Source organism: Coffea arabica, chromosome 2c (genome assembly GCF_036785885.1).
Source record: "Coffea arabica cultivar ET-39 chromosome 2c, Coffea Arabica ET-39 HiFi, whole genome shotgun sequence".
Lineage (NCBI taxonomy): Eukaryota > Viridiplantae > Streptophyta > Magnoliopsida > Gentianales > Rubiaceae > Coffea > Coffea arabica.
This window is the reverse complement of record NC_092312.1, coordinates 18,673,193-18,695,902: the sequence shown is the minus strand read 5'-3', so window position 1 is coordinate 18,695,902 and position 22,710 is coordinate 18,673,193. Positions and strand designations below refer to the sequence as shown.

The 22,710-nt window shown below is 35.6% G+C and overlaps 3 protein-coding genes across 6 annotated transcripts; all 3 read left to right on the top strand.

The window, feature by feature from the left end:
- The first annotated feature begins 1,688 nt into the window (after nt 1–1,688).
- LOC113726534 (probable pectin methylesterase CGR3) lies at nt 1,689–6,108 on the top strand. 2 transcript variants are annotated; one of them, XM_027250299.2, is made up of 7 exons: nt 1,689–1,822; nt 3,215–3,363; nt 3,578–3,617; nt 3,882–3,923; nt 4,751–5,125; nt 5,313–5,368; nt 5,577–6,108. In XM_027250299.2, exons 2-7 carry the CDS (start codon nt 3,244–3,246, stop codon nt 5,727–5,729), a joined length of 786 nt encoding a protein of 261 aa, XP_027106100.1. In that variant the 5' UTR covers nt 1,689–1,822; nt 3,215–3,243; the 3' UTR covers nt 5,730–6,108. The 2 variants fall into 2 exon arrangements, with proteins under 2 accessions (XP_027106100.1, XP_071931039.1); XM_072074938.1 differs by lacking the exon at nt 1,689–1,822 and adding an exon at nt 1,847–1,985.
- A 608-nt stretch (nt 6,109–6,716) lies between these two features.
- LOC113726533 (protein trichome birefringence-like 13) lies at nt 6,717–11,317 on the top strand. 3 transcript variants are annotated; one of them, XM_027250297.2, is made up of 6 exons: nt 6,717–7,193; nt 8,407–8,584; nt 9,201–9,341; nt 9,926–10,046; nt 10,598–10,732; nt 10,835–11,317. In XM_027250297.2, the coding sequence occupies exons 1-6, from the start codon at nt 6,812–6,814 to the stop codon at nt 11,096–11,098; spliced, it is 1,221 nt and encodes a 406-aa protein (XP_027106098.1). In that variant the 5' UTR covers nt 6,717–6,811; the 3' UTR covers nt 11,099–11,317. The 3 variants fall into 3 exon arrangements, with proteins under 3 accessions (XP_027106098.1, XP_027106097.1, XP_027106099.1); XM_027250296.2 differs by having other exon boundaries at nt 6,717–7,253; XM_027250298.2 differs by having other exon boundaries at nt 7,022–7,193; nt 8,402–8,584.
- Nucleotides 11,318–12,530: 1,213 nt separating this feature from the next.
- Nucleotides 12,531–13,016, top strand: LOC113724016 (basic form of pathogenesis-related protein 1-like). Its single transcript, XM_072076805.1, has one exon. The coding sequence runs from the start codon at nt 12,531–12,533 to the stop codon at nt 13,014–13,016; it is 486 nt and encodes a 161-aa protein (XP_071932906.1).
- Nucleotides 13,017–22,710: the final 9,694 nt, after the last annotated feature.

Below are 22,710 nucleotides of genomic sequence, written 5' to 3'. Positions count from 1 at the left end.
CTCCTCGGGTTTTAAACTTTACCTTGTCAAATTCCCAATTGCACATTTGACCAAAATAATAATAATCATAATAATTGCCCCATTTCACAGGAGGAGAAGGCGTGGTTTTGATGACTGAAATCCGTTACGCTTTTCCTTCTTCCTTTTCAACTCTCTATTAGCACTAGACTACGAGCGTACTGCCATTTTCAAAAGTCGTGGCTCTTAAACCGTCACGAGAATCACGCCTTCTGAAACGTGATGGGTGGGTGGAGTACAAAGCAGAAAATGAATCCGAACCAATTTGCGGCAGCGCCTTTATCAGCTTATTGTCTCGTCTCTCTCTCTCTCTCCTCTCCTCTCGGTTCATTGATCACCCCAGCCCTGCAAGTAGGGGTGGGCACGGGTCGGGTACCCGCCCCGAACGGTAATTGGCTGACCCGACCCTAACATGTCGGGTCACTATTTTTTTGACCCTAATCCGCTCCGAGCTCCCTCGGGTACCCGATCCTCGGATACCCGAAAAATAGGGGCGGGTCATAGGGTACCCGCCCCTATTTTCAATCTATAAATTGCTTTAAACCAATTTATAAACCAATTCCACAATTCCAATAGTCATTCTCTGGTTATATACTAGCTCGTTTGGGTTTGATACGCATACATATCTGTAGTATGCTTTGCATTTTGCAATCACTGGATAGCTAGCAAAAGTAAACACAAACAAATTAAAGAAAAGATAATTGCATCATTAGGGAATGGTACTTCAACCCCTGACCACTCTGTATTATGGCACAGTAGTATTAAGTAGGAAGGCCAGAGTCACGGAGTACCCTATCAAAAACCAAAAGCAACTGCCTGAAGTGCGTAATCAAAATGATTAACAAAACAGATTGATTGTGCAAGGAGCATAGAGAAGCTGGAGAATTGCCAAACACATAACAGGGACCTAAACAGAGGTATTGTGTCGAAGCAATATTAACACAAGGAGTGGAAGTGCCAAGAATATAGAAAGCCATCAAAAGAGGTATTGTAACAACAATTTCACACCTCCTAGCATCGAGCAAGGAGTAGTGTACTGTAATCACTCCAACCAAAATTTTAATAAAGTCCAAACCTACACGTAATATACACCATCACCTGAAGAAGCTGGATAGCCATCAATTAAAGAAGGTCCAAACTTGCAGATGAAGAAGGTCGGCGTTTTACAGCTTCTGCTTGAGGCTTGAGAAATCGAAATCGAAACACTGTTGAATCGTCTGCTTGAGGGCTGAGGCTTGCAGGCTTGAGTTCAACTTGACAAAATTGAAGAGATGGACAAAGGAGGTCGAGAAGCAGAAGAAGAAAATGAAATGAGTGAAGACGGAAGAGTGTCGGCTGAAGCTGAGGCTAAACTCTGAATGGATGACCGATGGATTGATTTAGCTTAGGAACTTAGGGTTAATAACTTAAAATATTATACAATTATCCCTATATTTTTAATATTTATATATTATACCCCCGGGTCGGGTACCCGCGGGTTTTCACTTTCACGATCCGTATCCGTATCCGAATATTTAGGGTACCCGACCCTATTTGATCCGCTGATTGAAATCGGATCGGGTATCCGATTTTTCGGTACGGATCGGATCGAATCTCTCGGATTTTCGGATTTTCGGATTTTTTTGCCCACCCCTACCGGCAAGTAAGCAACTAGTATGCTAGTAGCAGCAGTATTACTTTAAATAATAAAAAACACGGACTCGCGGCCGGACACGCAGATCCAGATCACTGCCATCACTCATTAGATCTCCCTTACTTAGCTCAGCTCTAAAGTTGATCTTTCCAGCCATCCATCTGATCTCAGGTATCTTTCGACGTCTTCCAACCTTTCGCCCTCTGTTCTCGTTTTGCTCTCTGAGTTCTTTAGTGCAAATGTTTATAGATGTGACGGCATTTGTGGTGCTTAATTCTAGTTCATTGTCAATTTTAAGTTCGACCCAGATGAGGAGACGGCAAGGGCTTTGAATGTAGGAATTTGTGTAATTTGAAGTTGGTATCATTTCATTTTTGCCCATTTTTTTCCCTTCAATATTTGAGACTGGCGCTACTCATATTTGTTCGGATCTTGGGCCAAATTGGCAAGTCCACAATTGTCCTTCTAGAGTATCCATGTGCCATTAATGTTTCACTTTAATTCAGCAAGTGCTTGATGGCATGTTTGACGGACCTCATGTTGAGGGGAGTTCCTTCTGTGTCTGTCTTCTTTTTCGATGGAATCTTGCTTACACATAAAATTCTAAACGTCGAGGAGCTCAACTCACTTTGCTTCAACTACCACAGTAGTAGTATCAATTGGTCAAAGATCAGCTTTTTCCACCTTGTCGAGAAGCTGGGCAATCCTTTCTCAAATTAACGTCCAGATTTAGGTTCCTGGAAATGGTGCACTGCTTTATTTAGTCTATCATGCCCCTCTTTCGTTCCTTCTGTTCTATTGTCAGGTGGCAGGCAGGTGCAATCTTAGTAAGGTCATATTAAGTGTATGGATGAAGGTAGCTGTGCAACGTAAAACAAGTCTTGTTCTAGATTCTAACACAAAAAGGAGACAATTTTGGTGTCACAAATTCAAACTCATAACAAGAAGCCTTTTCCCACCTCACGGATTGTAGATTCAAGAGTTTCACAATTTTAACCTCTGATTGGTGCCAATATAAGCCAGCTGAATCTCTGATTATTTCAATCCATTGTATGTCAGCCAACTAGGGTTTTAAACAAAAGCCTCAATTTTGGACATAACAAGGCTTTTGAGGCTTTTGCTCTCTGAATGCTTTTGTTCCTTAAGATTCCTAGACACTATGAGCATTTTTTTTTTTGGCCCCCTCCCGGGGGGGGGGGGGGGGGAGGGAAGGTGGTGGTGGGAGTCGTGTGAGTAATACACGACCTAGCTATTTCTTTTTCCTAAAACACTTTTATTTACCTTGATCTGGTGCATGCTGCATATGTGCACTTTTGCCTTTTTGAAACTCCTTAACAATATCTTAGTGCAGTTAATTGCCGCCTATTAACTTTTATTATAAAAAGTGAAAGTATTGCTGCATGAGGCATGAAATGTAAACTTATAATACTATCTCATCAGTTACTGCAGATAAGAACTTGTTTCCCTCCTAATGTTATGCATAAAATGCTCCTTAGCTGGATGAATAAAGTGCCGCCTTGGATTCTTAGTTAGTATCTTACTTTTGATGCAATCTGTTGATAGGTATTGAACAGGTATTACATCAAATAATCATGTCAAGAAGACCGAATACTTCTCGTCGACTTGGAGATGGTGGAAGTATTCCCTTTGTGGGCTCCTTACACCCTAAAGCACGCCCTTCTCCTTCATTATCCGTGGGACTTCTTGTTGTGGTAAACCTCGGCTCTTCTGTTTGAGTTATTTCAATCTCATCCGCTACCTTGGTTATATTGTGAACCCATATTAAATAATGGCATCAGTTCATGAGATAATGAGAAAATTGGACCTGTTACTTAGATATCTCCTTCTGAGTTATAGGCTTGTGTCATGCCTATGCTATTGGACATTTTTACTATAACTGACTAAATTGATTCTTGAAATTTTCAGGGTGCATTTCTGATAATTGGTTACTTGTATCATGGATCAGGTTTGTATTATTATTATTATTCTATCTATGCAACAACGTCTGAATTGAGATGATGCAATAGCTATTCCGACTTTATCTTCCAGTCACATGCTATTCTTTTCACCTTTGTTACATTGCTATGAATAATAGGAATCTGGGCAAATTCAATCGCTAAATCAACTCACTATTCCTTTTATATTTTTTGGATGTGCCTATTTGGATGCACATCAATGCGTTCTAAACTTAAAGATCATCATTCTAAACTTAAATAACTCTCTATCACAGGTGGAAGGAGCGCAGATATAGATGCCTTAAATAGACTTGAAGGTATGTTACTTTAATAAATAATGGTTTAATTACATTATTAACTGTTATTTTGAAATTTACTTTGATTTTTGAGGTTTTATAAAGAAATTGGAAATGTTTGTAATGTATCATATTAATGTAATTGTGTATATATCAAAATTTTCAGCTTCCAGAAGGATTGTTTTAGTATTTGTTTTCTAATTATATGTTGCTTTTGATAGATTCAGGGTAACAACTTAATACTTTGCATTTAGATATGTTTCTCTACTTGCTGTGGTTAAGTAAATTCATAGTTGTATACATATCTACCTCTCACCTGGTGCTCTAGGTTTGAGCTGTTCCCACCAAGTGAGTTAGTTAACCTCATGTGATGATCATCCACAAATTGCCTCCTGCCAACTGCTTCTCTACTAAAATTCTAAACTCCCATTCTAATCCTGCTTTCCCTCCCCATTCATATGGTTCTCGATTTTGTTAATCAAAATAATCACTGAATATTTGTTTTATCTGTATCTCTCAACAACTTAAGCAGTGGTCTGGCAAGTAGCGGTACTTTTTCTTAAACAAGTTATACTGCTATTTCTTTATCCTCATGTCAAAAGTTGTTTACTGGTTCTTTCCTGGTTCATTACTTGAATCGTGATTTCATGGGGAAGAAATGGGGTACTTTTAGGGCTACAAGATGGTTATTAATGCTAATACACTTCAATATGGTGGTGATTAGATATATAGAACTTTCTTTTCTGTGTATTTTATTTTTGATGCTTATAGCCTGTTCAGTGTTGTCTCCATCATTAGTTGTAACTGGCAAATGCATTTCATTAAATCTTTAAGCTATGCTTCTGCAGGTGGCGCTTCATGTGCACTAGAAGTGCAGAGAGCGTTACCCATATTAAAGAAGGCATATGGTGATAGCATGCACAAGGTGTTGCATGTAGGCCCTGAAACTTGTTCAGTGGTTTCAAAGCTACTGAAAGAAGAGGACACTGAAGCCTGGGGAATTGAGCCGTATGACTTGGAGGAGGCTGATGGCTACTGCAAGAGTCTTGTACGCAAAGGGATCGTTCGTGTTGCTGATATTAAATTTCCACTTCCTTACCGGCCAAAATCATTCTCCCTTGTCATCATTTCTGATGCATTAGATTATTTGTCCCCAAAATACCTTAACAGGACTCTTCCAGAATTGGCAAGGGTATCGGCTGATGGTGTAGTTATATTATCAGGTAAATGATATACTTAGAAGTGTTTATTTACAACTTCAACATGACATCTAGTTGTTGACATGGGAGAAGATTTCACGTCCATTTTGATGTTCTATTGCATGTATATCTTAATGTCTGCAAGCTTGTTTGCTGTTGAAGTTTCAACTGAATATCTTTGTAACCCTCTAGGATCTAAATATGTTTACAGGTTTTCCTGGACAGCAAAGAGCTAAGGTGGCAGAACTAGCTAAATTTGGTCGACCTGTAAGTCTCTGGCTTTTTGCTGTATGATTTTGTGCTTGTCACAGTGGACGTAGCAAAGGGGTAGCGGTTCGTAATTTCCATGCAGCTAGCATTGGTTGCATGGCTAACCAGTGATTGACTAGATATTTTGTTTGTGTTTCATATAAGATACTAAAATTTGAAAGCTTGAATCTGGAAAATTGATTTTCTGGTGTATCATCTTATGAAGGCCAAGCTACGAAGTTCCTCGTGGTGGATAAGGTTTTTTGTGCAGACCAGCTTGGAAGAGAATGAAGCTGCTGCAAAGAAGTTTGAGCAAGCAGCGGCCAAGAAGTCATATAAGCCAAGCTGCCAAGTTTTCCATCTCAAATCTTTCCAATGAATTTCAACTCTGCTGTCTTTCTGAAATTTACACCATCACCTTTGCTTTGGTGTTATAATTTACACCATCAGATAAACGTGGACTAGGCTCGGATTTTTTTTTTTTTTTTTTGACATGGAAGGGGTACAAGTTGGTCTCTGCTAGATTATTAGAATGCGCAATATTTTCCTCTAGATTGGGTGGCTTGGTATTTGATTCTGTTCATTGATGTAGTTGTAAAATACTACTACTAGCTCGTTTCTTGAAATTTGTAGTTCTCCTGTCTGAAAATGCTCCGCAGACAGTGAAAAGTAACCAGGTCTCAACTGGGACAATGTCTTAAAAGTCTCTAGGGTCATCTGTCAGGCCTTCGAATTTCAATGCAAGATTATTTTCCAAATATCAGCTTCCATTCTCATTCAATTTCTAAATTCTCATTCAATTTCTAAATAAAGAGGTAGATGGATTTATTTTATATCGAAATTTACAATGGTGAGATAATTACAAACAGTGAAAAAATTACAAACATGTTATATTTAACCAACATTACCAAGAAATGCATATCAATATCTTGCATGTGATGGAAAAATATTAACAGCATCTTGAGTTAGGCGTTAAAGTTACATGCAAAAAATTAGCGGCATTTTGAGTTAGGTGACAAAGTACGGGGATGGTAAATAGGAGGTCTGACCATTAATACATGTATAGTTGTTACTTGTAAATTTGGTGGTAAAGCAAGGAAGGATATTACTTGCGGTGTGGTAAATAGAAATTGTTTGTGTGATGACAAGTAAAAGAGGTCTGGTAAGTTAATTGGGTGATGATAACCACCAGCTTTGGGCTGGTAGTCACCGTCAAATTATTAAAACTTGATAAAATTGATATATTAATTGACTCTATTTAAAAAATTCAAACGAATGTGTGATCGGTAATAATTCGATCCTTTTTGAATTATCATATCGAAAAAAATATATATATATAATACGGGCATACGTGTTACTCGACATTAGGCCCATCCTTCAATCTACGACTGGGACTGCTTCGATCTCATTCCGAAAGCTATAAATTAGAGCATTTAATGGCGGTCGGAGCCAGAGTGTCCCATGGCCACGAGGGAACATCAACAGCGTCACCCGCAGAAAACGACATCGTCTTTCAGCTCCTCCCGCTTATTCATCTTTCTTCTTTGCCTGGGCACTCTGTTCCTGGGCCTTTCTCTCTTCAATACCTCCCCGAGAGAACAACGACTACAACCAGAGCAGAAAACTGAAACGACATCGTCTGAAACCAACGGTGGAGCATCTACCACGAACGCGAACTCAGCCTGTGACTACTCTGACGGCCGGTGGATCTACGATCCGAAGGCTGATAAATCATTGCGATACGATCAAACTTGCAAGGAGATATTCAAAGGGTGGAATTGTATTGGCAGTAACAAATTCAATGCATTTGAAGTTGTCAAATGGCGTTGGAAACCCTACCACTGTGAGCTTCCTCAGTTCGATCCTCTTCTCTTCCTCAAACGCTTTGCCAACGCTAATATTGGTATTCACCTCACTTAACACCGGGATATGCTTTTTTCCCCCTCTTGGCTGCAGCAGATATGCTAGTAATGTTATTTATTTATTTTTTGGGTGCCTTACATGAATTCTCATATGTGCGTCGATTTCATATAGCAATTTCGGGGAACTTTGTTTTTAATATTATTGGTCGGTAAACATTTCTATGTGTTTGGAAATTGTAACTTCATTATTAGATCCGTGGAGGTAATGTTGGAGGAAGCATGGTCGTGACAGGCATCCAAAAGACTTTATGGAACTTGTATATCAAAAAGGGAATTTTAGTATTTTACTATAGTTCAAGAAGGATCATGGAGTTCTGACTTCTGATTTTGATTGTTGAATATTTAGCTGAATGGGGACAGGAAAGGATTTAGATGAGATTGAATTGTTTTTGGTTAGCAACGGGTGGGAAACAAAAGAAAGGTGAAATATATTGTTTGGAGAATTGTAGGGAAAAACAATAGTAAAGAGTAAAAGAAGAGCTAATTTGGCTGCAAACAACGAATTCGAGCTCAAATGCTGAATAGTAGCTTTTATTTATTTCTTTTTTCTAGTGTGTGGGGTCAAATTCCTCCTACATTTCTGCTTTGTTTTCCTATAGATGGTACCTTGAACCTTGGAAAACAATCATGTGTCTTTTGTGTCTCCCAGGAGCATATCCACATTCTTCTTGCTGAATAAAAGTATGAATTCACTGAAGGAAGATAAGGAGAATAAGCAATCAGTGAAACTGAGGTTGCTACATTTTGGTTGTTTCAGTCACAAACATATAAATCTGCGCTGGCCAAAAAAAAACACACACACACACACACACACACATTCATACATTCAGTCACGTGTCCAAGCTTGTTGTATGTTGTTACCTTGTCTTGTATTGTGGCTTGCATAGAGACTATAGCTTGTACTTTTGGCTGTTTTCCAATTCATACAGAAGCGTTATCTCTTATGAATTCCACTGGTCATGTTGTTCTTAAAAGAACCAGTACCTTCATTTTCTTAGATATGTAGAGAAAATGTTGAAACTGAAGTCAGAATGCAAGCTTCTTAAAGTCATACTTAGTGTCATCACCATGTTTCATAATGCTTTGCCCTCTGTCACGTGCTACCTGTGGACCTTATCGACTTTGGCAGTGCAGGGTTTGTGGGTGATTCTTTGAATAGGAACATGTTTGTTTCACTTTTTTGCACTTTGAGACGAACTTCAAGCGAGGTAAAAAAGTGGCGCCCAGCTGGAGCTGATCGTGGCTTCACCTTTCTCAACTACAATCTTACAATTTCATATCACCGTACAAACCTTTTGGCTCGTTATGGTAGGTAAGAAGAGCTTGAGTATTTTATTTAGGTTGTTTGCTAAGTGAGGTTACTTCTAAATGAGTAAGGCTTTGGAAGGGTGTACTCTTCTTGCATCTTTTATAGATAGCACAAAGTAGATTAGTTTGCTGCTGGTTATATGCCCTAGGATATTTACCAGTCACTATTGGCCCACTAAAGATGCTTTTAGGAGGCAAGTTAACCTTTATCATCTGCACTCAAAGGTGACTTCTTTTTTATGTGCACCTACTGTTAGTTTATGTATTTATTTTTATCCTTTTTCTGGGGTAATCGCCACTCCTTGAAGTGAGGTCTACTTTTTGAACATTAAGGCATCTTCCATTGGAAAAGGATGGACTTTTTGCACAACGTCTCCCTGCCTGCCTGGGATTTCGGAACTCTAGATAAACAAGAAATAACATGTTGATTGGCTTTAGGGCATACACACTATCACTGACAAGTTTGCATATACAGAACTTACAGTTCTATCTGGATTTATTCGGTCATGTCATCTGTTGTGACGTTTGAATGAAGCCTATCTGCTGTCTGGCCTCCCTTGATTGTTGATAGGTTGCTTTATGTCTATTTTGATGTATCCCTTTGTGCCCATATTTTACAGGTGGTCAGCAAATACCAATGGTGGTCTGCTAGAATCTCTTGGATACAAGGAAGGTTATAGGATTGATGTTGATATACCAGAAGGGACGTGGGAGGAAGCTCTAAGTTTTCATGACATTCTTATCTTCAATACTGGACATTGGTAAAGTACTATGCTTTACTGCATTTTGTTGGACAGAAAATATGGTTGTAGAGGTCTGAGCAGCTAATATACAGTACTTGTGTACAAAATTGACAAATGAATATTGTAAATTTAGCTCAACAATTCTTTACGAAGTAGAGAAACACAGTCATACCAGGACAGATTTTTATGCTAAATGCATACATATGTTCAAAACAGATCAATAACATATGGTTCTGTTTTGAGGTGAAAAATTCATTGATAAGGCCTTTATTCTTTTCTTTGTTTTCCTGGGATATCCTCAAAATCAAAGGACCATGCTGGGTTGAGCCTGGCCTTGCCTAATTATGTACCGGCAGATGAGAATCAAAATCCAACTCCAAATGGGTAATTTATCATCCTTAAAATACTCATACAACAACTGAACTTTTGAATAACAAATTTTGAAAGTTTATTATTTATAATTTTTACCGTAGTGATTAAGCCTTTTGTTTGACTTGTGCTTTTTACGGTTTAATGCTGAAACAACACCAAAGCTCTATAGTTTTTAGGGTATCTAATTGCTGTGGATTGCTGATCAGCCAACTTTCATGTTTTGACCTTAGGTGGTGGGCTCCTGCAAAGTTTGACCCTGTGAGATCACCCATGCTCTTTTTTCAAAAGGGCACACCTGTGATGCCTCCAGTTACTCCTCATGTTGGCCTTGATATGGTCCTAAAAAACATGGTATGGCACCACCCTTCTTCTTTTTAACATTAAATGTAGGATGCTCAAGAATTTGACTATGGTTAGAATGACAAGTTTGTGTTAATGCTTTACTATGCTTTTTGTGCACATTCTCTCTGCATAAAGATTAATGAGGATGTGAAGGACCTAGCTCACAGGGTTTGAGATAGAAGCAAATATCAAATCCTCTGGATTATGATTGTGGTAAAGAGCAATATGTATAAGCTTGAAGGTTTGCTTTTGAATACAGGGGGAGAAGGGAAACGGCCTAGGAGATGATGACCACACTCGTATCTTCAAATTTGTCTAAGTTTTCTCATGTGCTTTAACATAAACATCATCTTATTTTTGTAACTTAGTGCTCAAAAAATATGTGGGTGTTGTCATTTCACTATGGGTCTCCTAATAACTGAAAAGCTAGCATCCTTTAGTTTAAATTTACTTGGACTCCATGATAAAGATGGAAACAATGCAAGGAACTAAAATCAACTATTAAGATCCCATTTCCATTGTTTTTACATGTGCTTAGAAGATTTTTTGGTTTCTTGTAGATTCCACTTGTCCAGAAAAGAATCCAACCTGGCGCTACTCTATTTTTTCGAACACAATCCCCAAGACATTTTGAAGGGGGTGACTGGGACCAGGGTGGTTCCTGTCAACGTTCGCAGCCTTTGTCGCCTCAAGAAGTATGTTTGTTGATGGTGCATGTTTATGGCTGTTTCTTCATGATAATCATTTTGGAAAACATTGCGTGATAGGATAGCTCATATACATGCTTTTTGCAATAGGTTGAAGAATTTTTCTCCGTCAAGAAGAAAGGAACCAATGTGGAGGGGCGCCTTGTGAATGAACATCTATACAATGCCCTCAAGGGCTCTGATTTTCACATCTTGGACATAACCCACATGAGCGAGTATAGAGCTGATGCTCATCCGTCCACTGCCGGTGGGAAGAAACATGACGATTGCATGCACTGGTGCTTACCAGGCATTACAGATACTTGGAATGACTTATTTGTAGAACGTCTAAACAACATGAAGAGTAGAAGTTAGAGAAATAGTGAGGGGGCTATTCATTTTTTAATTGAAATTGCTCTCTTCTTGTAATTTAGGATTAAGGTTTCATAGGTCGAGGAACCTCCCTAGGATTTGATTGCCGTGTGTTGTCTACAAAGCATATTCATCTTCTGTATTCCATGAGATGGAAGTGAATTGATGGGACCATGTTACTTCAGCGTTAAGGGAAATTTTGAGCTAATTTGAGCTGCTTCATTGTTTTGTTGTCTTTATTTTCGAGCTTGTTAATTATTAACATCTCTGAATTGCTAAGAGAGTAGATCTGAGTAGATTATTTTCTGTATTTAGCAACCGTGCGGCAATGATTTCATTCCTTTATAAAATGAGTTTCAATTTCTGCTGAAATTGTGAGCGTCCGAAATGAACCAAGCAGGCCTTATCACAAACTTCAAATGCATTTTCCAGGATAACCAAGCAGGCCTGTATTCAGTTCGACACACATATGGAGCTAAGCGGTGGATTTGGGCCATTCCACTCTTTTCCATTCCACTCGTTTTTGGTGTGGGCATCAAATGTCAATCCGGACGGGCGATTACAGCCGCTAGGCTGATGAGATTGCCAGCCAGGGATTGCTACCGCCGTTGGGCTTTAAACTATGAAATAGCTAGGCTGATGCACGATTCACCATTTTATATTGGAAAGCAATGAATGATGAGAATGCCTCGTCGATGCAAATCATGCACTAGAAGCAGATACAACCAATAAAGTTGCATGATTGGTGCATTGACACCTGAATCAAGTTCCTTCCGCAGAAAAAAAAAAAACAAAAACAAAAATCCTATTGTAGTTCTATAGGCTCTACAGGGAAACCAAAAAATTAAAAAAAAAAAGAAAATCTAAATTTCTACCATTCGGGAACCACGGCATATTATGATGAGTGTCAGTATTGTCTTTTCATATGTTGAGGAAAGATTAAGGAGAAGAGGGTGTGGAACTGATCAAAATTTATTTCAGAATAAAAGTTCATTTCGGATCATGAATTCAATCCTATCTAGACGATCTTATAAATGATAAATGGAAGTGGGGAAGCAAAAACACTAAAGTTTTGTCTAGAGGCACCAAGCAACAGGCAATATTGGTCAAAATTTTAACAGATATTGACTGTTGATGCTTCTAGACATAACTGTTACCGTGCCATTACAGCTGAGAGCTAAACCCCTTTCTGCAACTTAATCTTCTCCATTGAAACTCAAAAGAATGACAGCTAAAATGTACGTAATCAACAAAACTAGAATTCTAGATACTCCGGTCCTTTCGGCTGTTCAAAGGCTACAGTTGGTCAAACCGCAAAGTAGACTAAAATACCAGCAATTTATTTTAGGCCCGTCTTCTTGTCCTCCTCCTTGTTTAAAACGTCTTAACCAGCGGGTTCTTGAATGCCAGATGCCATTTGAACAAGAACACAAAAATGGGATGGTTATCAAAGGTTTCAACATCAACACTTTCCTTAATAGCCTTGTTCTCTCTCGCCGTTGCCCAAAATTCTCCGCAAGCATTTGTCGCTGCCCACAACAAAGTTCGCGCATCACTTGGTCTCCCACTCGTCAAATGGAACGCCACAGTCGCAGCTTATGCAGGCCACTATGCTGCTGTAAGGTCTGCAGATTGTAACTTGGAGCACTCGCTAGGCGACTACGGTGAAAATCTTGCGAAGGCATCGTGGGATTTGACGGCTGCTGAGGCCGTGAAAATGTGGGCAGACGAGAAGAAATTCTACCAGTACCGCTCCAATTCCTGCGCTGAAGGGGAGATGTGCGGGCATTATACCCAAGTTGTGTGGCGCGATTCGTCCAACATCGGTTGTGCCGCGGCTAGATGTCGCAATAATGGTTGGACTTTTGTGACATGCAACTATTATCCCCCAGGTAATTACATTGGCGAACGTCCTTACTAAATTCTCACGACTTAATTAATCAGTAGTGCCTGAGTAATTAATAAATAGTAGTGCATTATGCCAAAATGATCAGTTGAAGTACTATTTTGGCGTTTGTAGCTGTGTGGTGTTGTGATTTATTTGTGCGGAAATAAATGTGTTGCACGCATGCATGGCTTTTCTCCGAGTGTTGGAGTAACAAATGCTGGAATCTCAAGCCATCTTGTTTTTGCCATTTGGAAGACACTATTTCATTTGATTTTTCTTCCCTTGATAGTTGTACGTGCAGAACTCCTCCGAAAGATTCGCAATAAATATAATTAACAATACGCATTTAATACATAAACACATTTGAACAAGCATTATTCGCTCGTTAATTCCCCAAGGCAAGAATTTTCCAGTTCACATTCAGCTCTTATGCAACCGTAAGTGAACTGGTAACATATGAAGAGAATCACCAACCGTGTTGATGAAGTACGACCAAATGTTCAGCATACGTGCTATTTTACGTCGTTAATGGACAATGGAATTTCAAAGTTCTCACAATTTCCTTCCAGATGTTCAAAATGTGATTCTTGAACCAAGTGGTCATGGGTGCTAATTATGCCGTAACACCTTCTCCAGCAGAGGATTATCACTGCCCCAGTTGATTTCTGGGTGACTAATATGGAGGAGTGTCCGAAAATTAAGAAAGTAATGAGAAGGAAACAGGGGCAGCACCTGAGATTGTTGCGAGAACGGAGGCTGCATGTTGTATAAGTTAGAACGGCGTGATTTAGGACAACGGGAATCGTCTTTACTTCCCCATGAATTATTACCGGCGAAAATGAAGTGCCACTCGTGATAAAACGAACACTAGGATAATGTTGTGCCCCGCAGGTAGTCCGACTGGTTTCATAAACTGGTAGTTACCAGCAGGTCTCGTAATTGACTCTGGTGTGCTATTTTGCTGTGTATATCTTTGAGACAAGATTCTACACAGTTTTCGGGGATTAGTCTAGTTAAAAGTTTGGAATAATTCTAAGTGAAAAAAAAGTATTAGGATAATGTACAGCTTTAGGAACCTGTTTGTATGCACTGTACATATAAAAGTTTCATTGTGTTTTTAATCATCATAGATTCGAGATCGTGATCGGAACCAAAATCATCTAAACTTTTTAATCGAAAAAAAAAAATCAATTGTGTTTTTTTTTCTTTTGGCGCTGTATTCGACTTCATGTGAATAATCTGATCTAAGTTGCCTTCGCCACAACCAACTCACACTTTACCATTCTGGTTCTATGGTTCATTTCTATATGGGGCCGGATAAATGATCTTCCCTAGCCAGGATGGCAGTGGATGCATGATTATTCACCTACATATAGAAGCAATGTACATTGCTCTTGGCAAAACTAAATAAAAAGTTTATTTAGAATTTTTGTAAGTTTAGAATTGAATTTATTATTTGGTAACTAGATTAGATGTGATTTTAAACTTAGTTTAGAAAAATAGAGTTTGGTTGCTCCTTAATACAATTAGAATAGTACTCACTTTTCCATTTGTCCATTCAAGAGAAAGATCACTTCACATTAGTGGTGAGAGAATTGTAATTAATGGCACAGTAATCAAATACCTCTCCATTAATTAGTTCACTTTGCCTTTTGTCCCCTTTGTTATTAATCAACCGTGTAGCTATATTCTTATGTTTTTCCTTCACAGTTATTGAAGTCCCATATACTTTTTCTTCATTGTTAGAGTGATCGTTTTGTTGTGATCACTAATCAAAGTCCTACAACTTGTTTACATTGTTCACGTTCCACCGCCTATGACTACCTTCCCGTTTCTTGATTATCAGAAGTCTCAAGACGGTATGTTATCTTTCGCTACCCGTTTTCTGCGCTAACAGTTGTAGTAGAGAAATGGCTGTTAATCAAATAAAGTAGAAACGGGTTATTCTGCAAATATCTCTTCTCTGCGAGAATAATACCTCTAATTTGATAATATTTGGTTTAGGAAGACGTGAGAACAACACTCTCTGTGCTATATATGCAATTTAATTAAGTTGGCACAGGTGTTGATTTGAATGATCAGGGCTTTAACGAGTTGACCATTGATGTGATTAACGGGAAAAAAAAAACTACAAAGTGTTGATTTTGATTTTAAAAAGATTGAATAATTTGAACAAATCAAGTCTTATATCCGTAGGCATCGGAACTAAGCCAAACGGCTCAAACCCCACCACGTTTTGAGCTGTGTTTTATCTACGCGAAAAGGGGGAAAAATTAGTTAATGAATAGATGATGTCAATTTACCTTGAAAGTTTTGAGAAGAAGGGTTTCCAGCCTTCAATAATCTTTCAAAATTCTTTATCAAATACTTACCAAATCATTTGCGTCTATCCACATGTTGCATCTAACGGAAAGATCAAATTTTACTCCAATTAGTCACCTTTCTCTATATATAGTTGGCATCATCCAGCAATCTGTTATGTCGAAGTGAAACACACAAAGGAAACGAAAAAGATGGATTTCCGGAAGACCTCATTAGTCATGACTATGAGTCTAATTCTTGTGTTGGAGATGAGTGCCTGCACTACACTCAGGTTGTATGGCGTGAGTCCATCTACTTGGGTTGTGCTAGAGCTAAATGCGCCAATGGATGGTAGTTTATTACTTGCAACTATGATCCTCCGGGCAATATTGATGGACAGCGTCCTTACCAGGGGTCTTATGCTCTTACGCTTATTTTCGCTCTCTCTTTTTAGCAATGTCCCCAGTCTTAGGTTGGACTTTATATTTTGTAATTTCTCACATTTTGTGGTTTCCTAGATTTAGAGCCATACTCCTCCTATTTAACCTTTTGAGATTAAAGGGGCAGATATTCATTGCCCATGGTGAGATCGATGAAGACCAGTACAAATTAATTTGGGTATTTGGTTTTCTATGACCCAATATCTTATCGCTATATACAGTTTGGGGATTATGACACCAAGTATAGTAGTAGTATACTATATTCTCAGAATATACCAAAAAAAAAATCCCGTCAAATATATGTTTGACAAGGGTAATGTACAAAATTATACCTGCGGTGCTAACTGGGCACGGTAGGAAAGCGGTAAAAAATTTTTTAAAAAAAATCGGGTAGCAGGCAGCAGATAAAAAAAAAAAAGGCGTGACATTTGGTCAGGATGACAACCTTTGACAGAGAGCCATGTGATTTGGTTACATCACTACCGTGTTGACTGAACGCGGTTGTGGTGATTTTTTTTTTAAAAAAATAATGTACATATGGCCTCATATTATTTATGCTCCTACCGCAAACATGAAGATATGAACTCGTATTATTTATAATACTTATAAATATTATTTATAAGATTTCTATAAATAAACTGCTCATTTACAATAGTTATGAAGTGTTTTTTATCATTTGGTAGCTGAAGAGGAAAACAAAAAAATTCTAAAGCGCTAATCAAGGCAGATTTCTATTTTACTGTTTTATTTAGAATTTTAAAGTGAAAATCAAGACAGATTTCTTATTTTGCATCCATTGATCTCTAATGTAATAATAAATGACATTCTTTCCGCTTCGTACCAAATAAAAACGAATAAAATCGCAATGCCGTATTATTTTTTTATAAGATTTAAACCCCCTATCTGTTGATTTTAAACCTTCAAAATCCTCTATTATCTAGTGCTCAATCAAAAGGGGATATTCTATAACAATGTAATGTACATAAAATAAACAGATGATTAAAACAAATGTTCACAAAAAATATTTTTTTTTGGAAAAATAAATGTTTGTAAACTATATTCAATAAAACATGCTTACTAATGTAAGATATTTAACTTTTAAAATGTTACTTTTTAATAATTTAACTCTTAAAATATTCTTTTATAAATTTTCTTTTAACAAATTAATCCATAGCATGTTATATACAAAAATCATAATAACGTAGATATAGTTTTATACGAGAGTTATATCAAAGTTATGCACAGTTGACCTTTTTTTCCCGACTATATTCTAAGAAACTAGTTTTGTACCCGTTCGTTGAACGGGAATTTTTGAAAAATAATAAACTATTTAGTCAATTTCATAAAAATGTCGATATGAAATACAAACTTAATGTATATTTTATTATAACATTTCTTAAGTATATTACTATATGCGCATTGTAATATAAAGTATTCTTATAATATAAATTTGAACATCTAATTCAGTAAATAATAATTCAAAAATAAAAAAAATAACATTCGACAATACCATAACATTCAAAAACTTGAAAATAAATAAAAAGTGCTATAAACAGTATCAAATAATATTCCACTCTTCAGAAACTTATTTTTGTTTTTCTTCTGTTTAAACATTCTTCTCGATTTGTTCGTACAAATCAGAATTTATTGATTTTTCATTATCAATGCATGATAAGAAAGCAGGATAACTAAGAATAAAAAAATAAATGATTTATCACATTCAATGTTATGTATAATAATACGTAAAGATTATAATTTAAAAAAGTAAAATAGTATATTCAATCTATCTTCTCATGCAAATTTTTTTATGAGGATTCCCTTCCTCTGTGATTTTTGTTGAACCCTCTGATAAATGATTCATATAAAGTGTATTGAAATGTTGTTGATTAAAATCATCTATTATACTAATTGGGATTTGGAAGAAAATGCTTCAGGTTGGTATTGATTGTCGGTTCCACCAATCTGATAATGATTTATCAAAATTAAAGATAAAAATATTGTGTGAGATATAATATATGAAATATAAGATAAATTTATTACTAATTCAAGATATATTACTAATTCTATGTGTTCATAAAAAAACAAACAGAAAATAGAAACAAAAAAAAAATTCAAGATATGTTACTAAACTTTTATAATTGAACATCAACATGCCTTTTTAAAAAAAAAAATATGTATTGAAAGAAGATGCACCCAAGAGGAGTGAAAATCCAAAATCGATGCTGTAATGTGCCAACCGCTTGCACTGAAAATACCTAACCATGAATTTAATACTTGAAATTAATATATTAGAGGCTATATGTAGTGTAAGCATAAGAAATAAGAATTGATAAGAATATAAAGAGATGTTGATAAGAACATTAAAAGTAGATTTATCTTGATTTAAGTTGTTTAAAGTACGTAACTTTGGGTAGAAAATAAAAATCCTATAATAATAAGAATTCTTATAGGAAATAAAAGTACATTCTCAAGACAGATTTTACCTATTTTGAAAAATCACTTCAACTATATCGAGTCCTTTAAGTGTATGGACTCCTATGATGTGGGTCCACACCCTAAATACTCCCCACCATCTGAGCGGAGAAGTATTGTGAATCTTATAACCTAGCATAAGTATAACCTGTATGTTTTGATTAACAATGAAATGGTTTATAGAAATTTATAAATCCTTGCTCAAATAGGAATTTATATTTGACCGTATGGATCAAATACATATAGTTAATTGGATTCAATTAACTTTTTCTTTTCTATAAATTTCGTGCTATGCACTATGTCTTAATAACGCACTTAATAATAAAATTTATTAAGAATCCTATTTTCAACATTAAATATTGACTTCTGTTATTAATGATTCCTTTTGAAATTAGTTATTTTTCTATTTCTTGTAGTGATAACAATTCTTATTTACTTCTGTAAGGATCGAAGACAACCTAAGAGAGAGTGAATTAGGTTGATTAAAAATCTAATTAAATTATGTGCACTTTTTGTTCAATATGAAATTTACCCACTTTTCTAATTGATCACACAATGAATCAATTAATGAATGAACAAAATCACTTGAGAGAAGTAGAAGAGATAAGCAATGTAAAGATCACAAACGTAACAATAAGTAAATAAAAAATAATGAATTGCAAACCAATTAATTACCCAACTCCTCTTGAGCTTGTAGATTAATTCAAACAAAGTTCTTCAAGTTGATGAATTACAATAACTCTTGTGTATAAAGGAAGGTTCACCTCTTCCTTGTCCCGAACTCCACTCGGTCAAGTTAGAAAGTTTTACTATCCCTCAAGACAACCCTCACAGAGTTACACTCATGAAATATTCATTCATAAATGAAAAGTTTACAATGAATCTCACACCACTAAAACTACAAATCTTTCTTAGAGAGTATTTTCTCACTAAAACTACTCTAAATCTTTTGTATCTTTAGTATGCAAAAATTATTTGAAGTATATAACCAATCATTATTTATATAGGATCAAGAAAGTGTCTCATTAATGCTTCCAACGGATAGAAAGTAGTTGAAGAGTCAACTAGCCGTTAGAGTATCGGACGTCCGGTATATCCGAAGCATGCGTCCGACAGCAGGCAGTGAGTTTGAAAAATCTTCTTCAATTCTATCGGATGTTCGGTGCTTGCGTCCAAAAGCAGACAATAAGTTAGAAGAAATATCTCAATTCTATCGGACGTCCGGTATTGTCTTTGTGAGCGTCCGATAGATTTCGTCAAGTTTGAACGAACCTATCAGACGTATGATACTTGCATCCGATCGAGATCAGTGAGTTAAGGAGAATATCTTATTTCCTTCGAACGTTTGGTGGTGGAGTTCCTCATGCGTCCGAAGTTGCGCAATGATTATCGGACGTCCGATCCAAGCGTCCGACAGCTTTCAGCAGCCTTTATCCCTTTCAATGCACTTGATCTTTGAATCTGATTTGCTTCATAACTGAAAGTATTTCTTAAAAAAATATTAGTATTATCTATTATTTTGTAAATATCAAAAGTTAGGGACCAAGGTCAACAATTTCGGTTCCCTATACAGTACACAAATTATTGGTATGAATTTGAAAATATATTTAATAGAGATATTTATGTCTCTTTTATTTATATCGCATTACTTTTCAGTTCCTTTTTTGGATAGGAAATAAGAATCATATAATATTAAAAATTCTTATAGAAAATAAAAATTGATATATATTTAAACAAAAAAGGAACAAGCCACGTAAGAAACTACTTGCCGTCTCGTTAAGCCACGTAGGAAAGATAAAACATGAACGGATAAAAATGAAAATACGACTTTATTATCTATATATATGATTAGTCCCTAAGTGAGAGTTTTTTTAAAAATATATATATTGGTTTGTTTAAGTATATCCAAAATAAAAGAAAGGAAAAAAAAAGAATAATTTGATAATGATTTACTAATTTAAAGATAAAACCAAACAAAAACTAGCGTTGATTTTGTTATAATCTTTTTTTGATGAAAACTTGCAAAATGAACTTCGTATTGCATGAAAGTAAGTCACAAAATTACGCAATCTATAACTTATATTTAATTGCGTGAATGCGTACCCCTCCAATAAGATATTATGGCAAGTGTAAAGTAAAGGCATATTTCTCAACGGGCTGATGGTCAGTCTATCTCCTTAACGGGGCAGCTTTAAAGAGTAAGGCTTCCCCTATTCAATTAAAAGGCAAGGGCGGTGTAAGAAGGAAGTTCTCTCTTGCATTTTTTCTTCCTTGCAATTTCGGTAAAAGTCAACCCCTATCGTGCTAACTGTGCACGGTACCGACTGACAATTTTTGTAACTATCGGCCGCTATCGTGCATAGTCAGCATGGTAGCGGTTGACTTTTTAAAAAAAAAATTTTTGCACGCTGCAGGCAGTAGCGATTAAAAAAATATATATTTCTTGCTGTGCTCAGTCAGCATGGCAGATATAATTTTATACAACCCTTTTGTCAGACACACATTTGATGAAATTTTTTTTTTGGTATATTTTGAGAAATTAGCCCCTATTTGGCTATTGAAGCCTCTTTTTAACCAAAACGATAAACAAAATTAACTAGTTTTAGTCCTGGAGCTCTTATTAATAAAGAAAAATAAAAAATATGAATTCTCTAAAAATTATATAACTCTAGTAAAAAAAATTAAACGAGTAATGTAAAAATTTACCATTCTTAACTTTACCTTTTGATGAAAATAATCTTATATTAGAGACTGATGCTTCTGAAGAAGTTTGGCGTGCAGTTTTAAAATAAAAAATAATCTATTATGTAGATATACATCTAGAAGTTTTATACCACATAAATGAAAAAGAATTGCTTACAATAATAAGAGGATATCATAAATTATACTACTTTCTATTACATAAGAAATTTAAGTTATGCACGGATAATTCTCAAGTAACAGCATTTATTAAAAATAATATTAAATCTTTGCTTCAAAATAAAAGATTAATTATATGGCAAATGGCACTATCTAAATTTATGATTAAAATTGAACTAATAAAATCTAATGAGAATTGTCTTGTAAATTTTCTCACTAGAGATGGAATGTCAAATGAATAAGCAAAATATCCTATTGAATATAGTCTCGAAATTATTTGAGCAAATTTCTTAATTACAGATGTCATTCAATGACGTAATAGATATTATGAATTATCAAGATATAAAAAAAGAAGTTTCTGAATTTCTTATCAAGCATGTCGCAAAAGGCCAGAATACTGTCAGTTTTTACGATAAGGTTGAAAAATTATTATATGAAATAGAAAATCGTTTTCCTTCATCGAGACAAGAAGATTGTAAATAGATTAAGAGATTTGGAATAAATTCTCTTAATGATTGAATATCCTTGAGACCAAATTTTATTCGAAAATAGACACCTCAAAGGATACTTGTGATGGATAAAATAATTAATGAACATCTGCTCGTCTCTGAATACAATTCTTTCATGAGAGAATTATGCCTTACAAAATACAGAAACATATTATATGGATTTTACAAGGATCTATTCTCGAATAAATTGTACGCATGGATGTGATAGCAATTTCATTAAAAAATGGTACAATTTTAAAGTAATCAACGCTATCTATATGACTAATCCTACTTTTTTTAAAATTTCTAAACTCCCTTAGTGAATTCAAGAAGGAGTTAGGCATATCCATCAAAATAATCCTACATATGGTCCCAAAAATATTTTAATGCTCAAGATTATTTTAGTTGGATCAGATTTTAAATTTTTGTAAATATTTTTCTATCTATAAGTGCTTTTTGGCTATATTCACCTTTAGCCACAAGAATCATCAAATTCTATTCCATTATTAAAATATTTATAGGTACTAGATTTGCATCAAATTCTTGATCATTTATTGGAATTATTGGATAATTTATGAGAATTGTGGGATCATTTATAGGTTATGATACTGTTCGATGACCAAATTTAAGTCAAAATTTAAATTTGGGTTGGCTAGCAAAATATTCATATTTATCATTCTTGATGTAAAGATATTTTTATTTCTAGAGTGTGTTTAGGATGTATTATATTTATTGATAAGGTACTAAATAGATTTGAAATATTTTTTATAAATTTTTTTTAACAGAATAGAGTGCAAATTATATCAAAACTAATAATTTCTTATTAACAAAAGAAATGGGTCCAATATGCTTCAATACCTTAAATCTGATTTTTAACCGACAAAACTCCGTTTACCTCTCTGAGAACTTCTTACTTGGGCATTGTAGCATCCAGCCAACAGAGTGACTTCTTTTAAGGGTCATTTTAGAGTTTTGCAACACAATTTATTTTCGTTTCCTACCTTTAAGTGTACTAAGATGTAAATATGAAAAATTGTGAAAAAACTTGTTTCTTTTATTAATGAAAAAAATTCAGTACAAGATATAGGTTTCACACACTACTCTCTCTCTCTCTCTCTCTCTCTCTCTCTCTCTCTTTATTTACTAAATATGAGAAAAAATTTTGAA

Bases quoted from the DNA above. Each gene is read 5' to 3' on its own strand.
- LOC113726534 (XM_027250299.2), top strand. From the start codon at position 3,244: ATGTCAAGAAGACCGAATACTTCTCGTCGACTTGGAGATGGTGGAAGT. The intron at 3,364-3,577 runs GTAAACCTCGGC...TGAAATTTTCAG, and splicing joins CCGTGGGACTTCTTGTTGTG to GGTGCATTTCTGATAATTGG. The intron at 5,126-5,312 runs GTAAATGATATA...ATATGTTTACAG, and splicing joins TGGTGTAGTTATATTATCAG to GTTTTCCTGGACAGCAAAGA.
- LOC113726533 (XM_027250296.2), top strand. From the start codon at position 6,812: ATGGCCACGAGGGAACATCAACAGCGTCACCCGCAGAAAACGACATCG. The intron at 8,585-9,200 runs GTAAGAAGAGCT...CATATTTTACAG, and splicing joins CTTTTGGCTCGTTATGGTAG to GTGGTCAGCAAATACCAATG. The intron at 10,047-10,597 runs GTATGGCACCAC...GGTTTCTTGTAG, and splicing joins ATATGGTCCTAAAAAACATG to ATTCCACTTGTCCAGAAAAG.
- LOC113724016 (XM_072076805.1), top strand. From the start codon at position 12,531: ATGGGATGGTTATCAAAGGTTTCAACATCAACACTTTCCTTAATAGCC.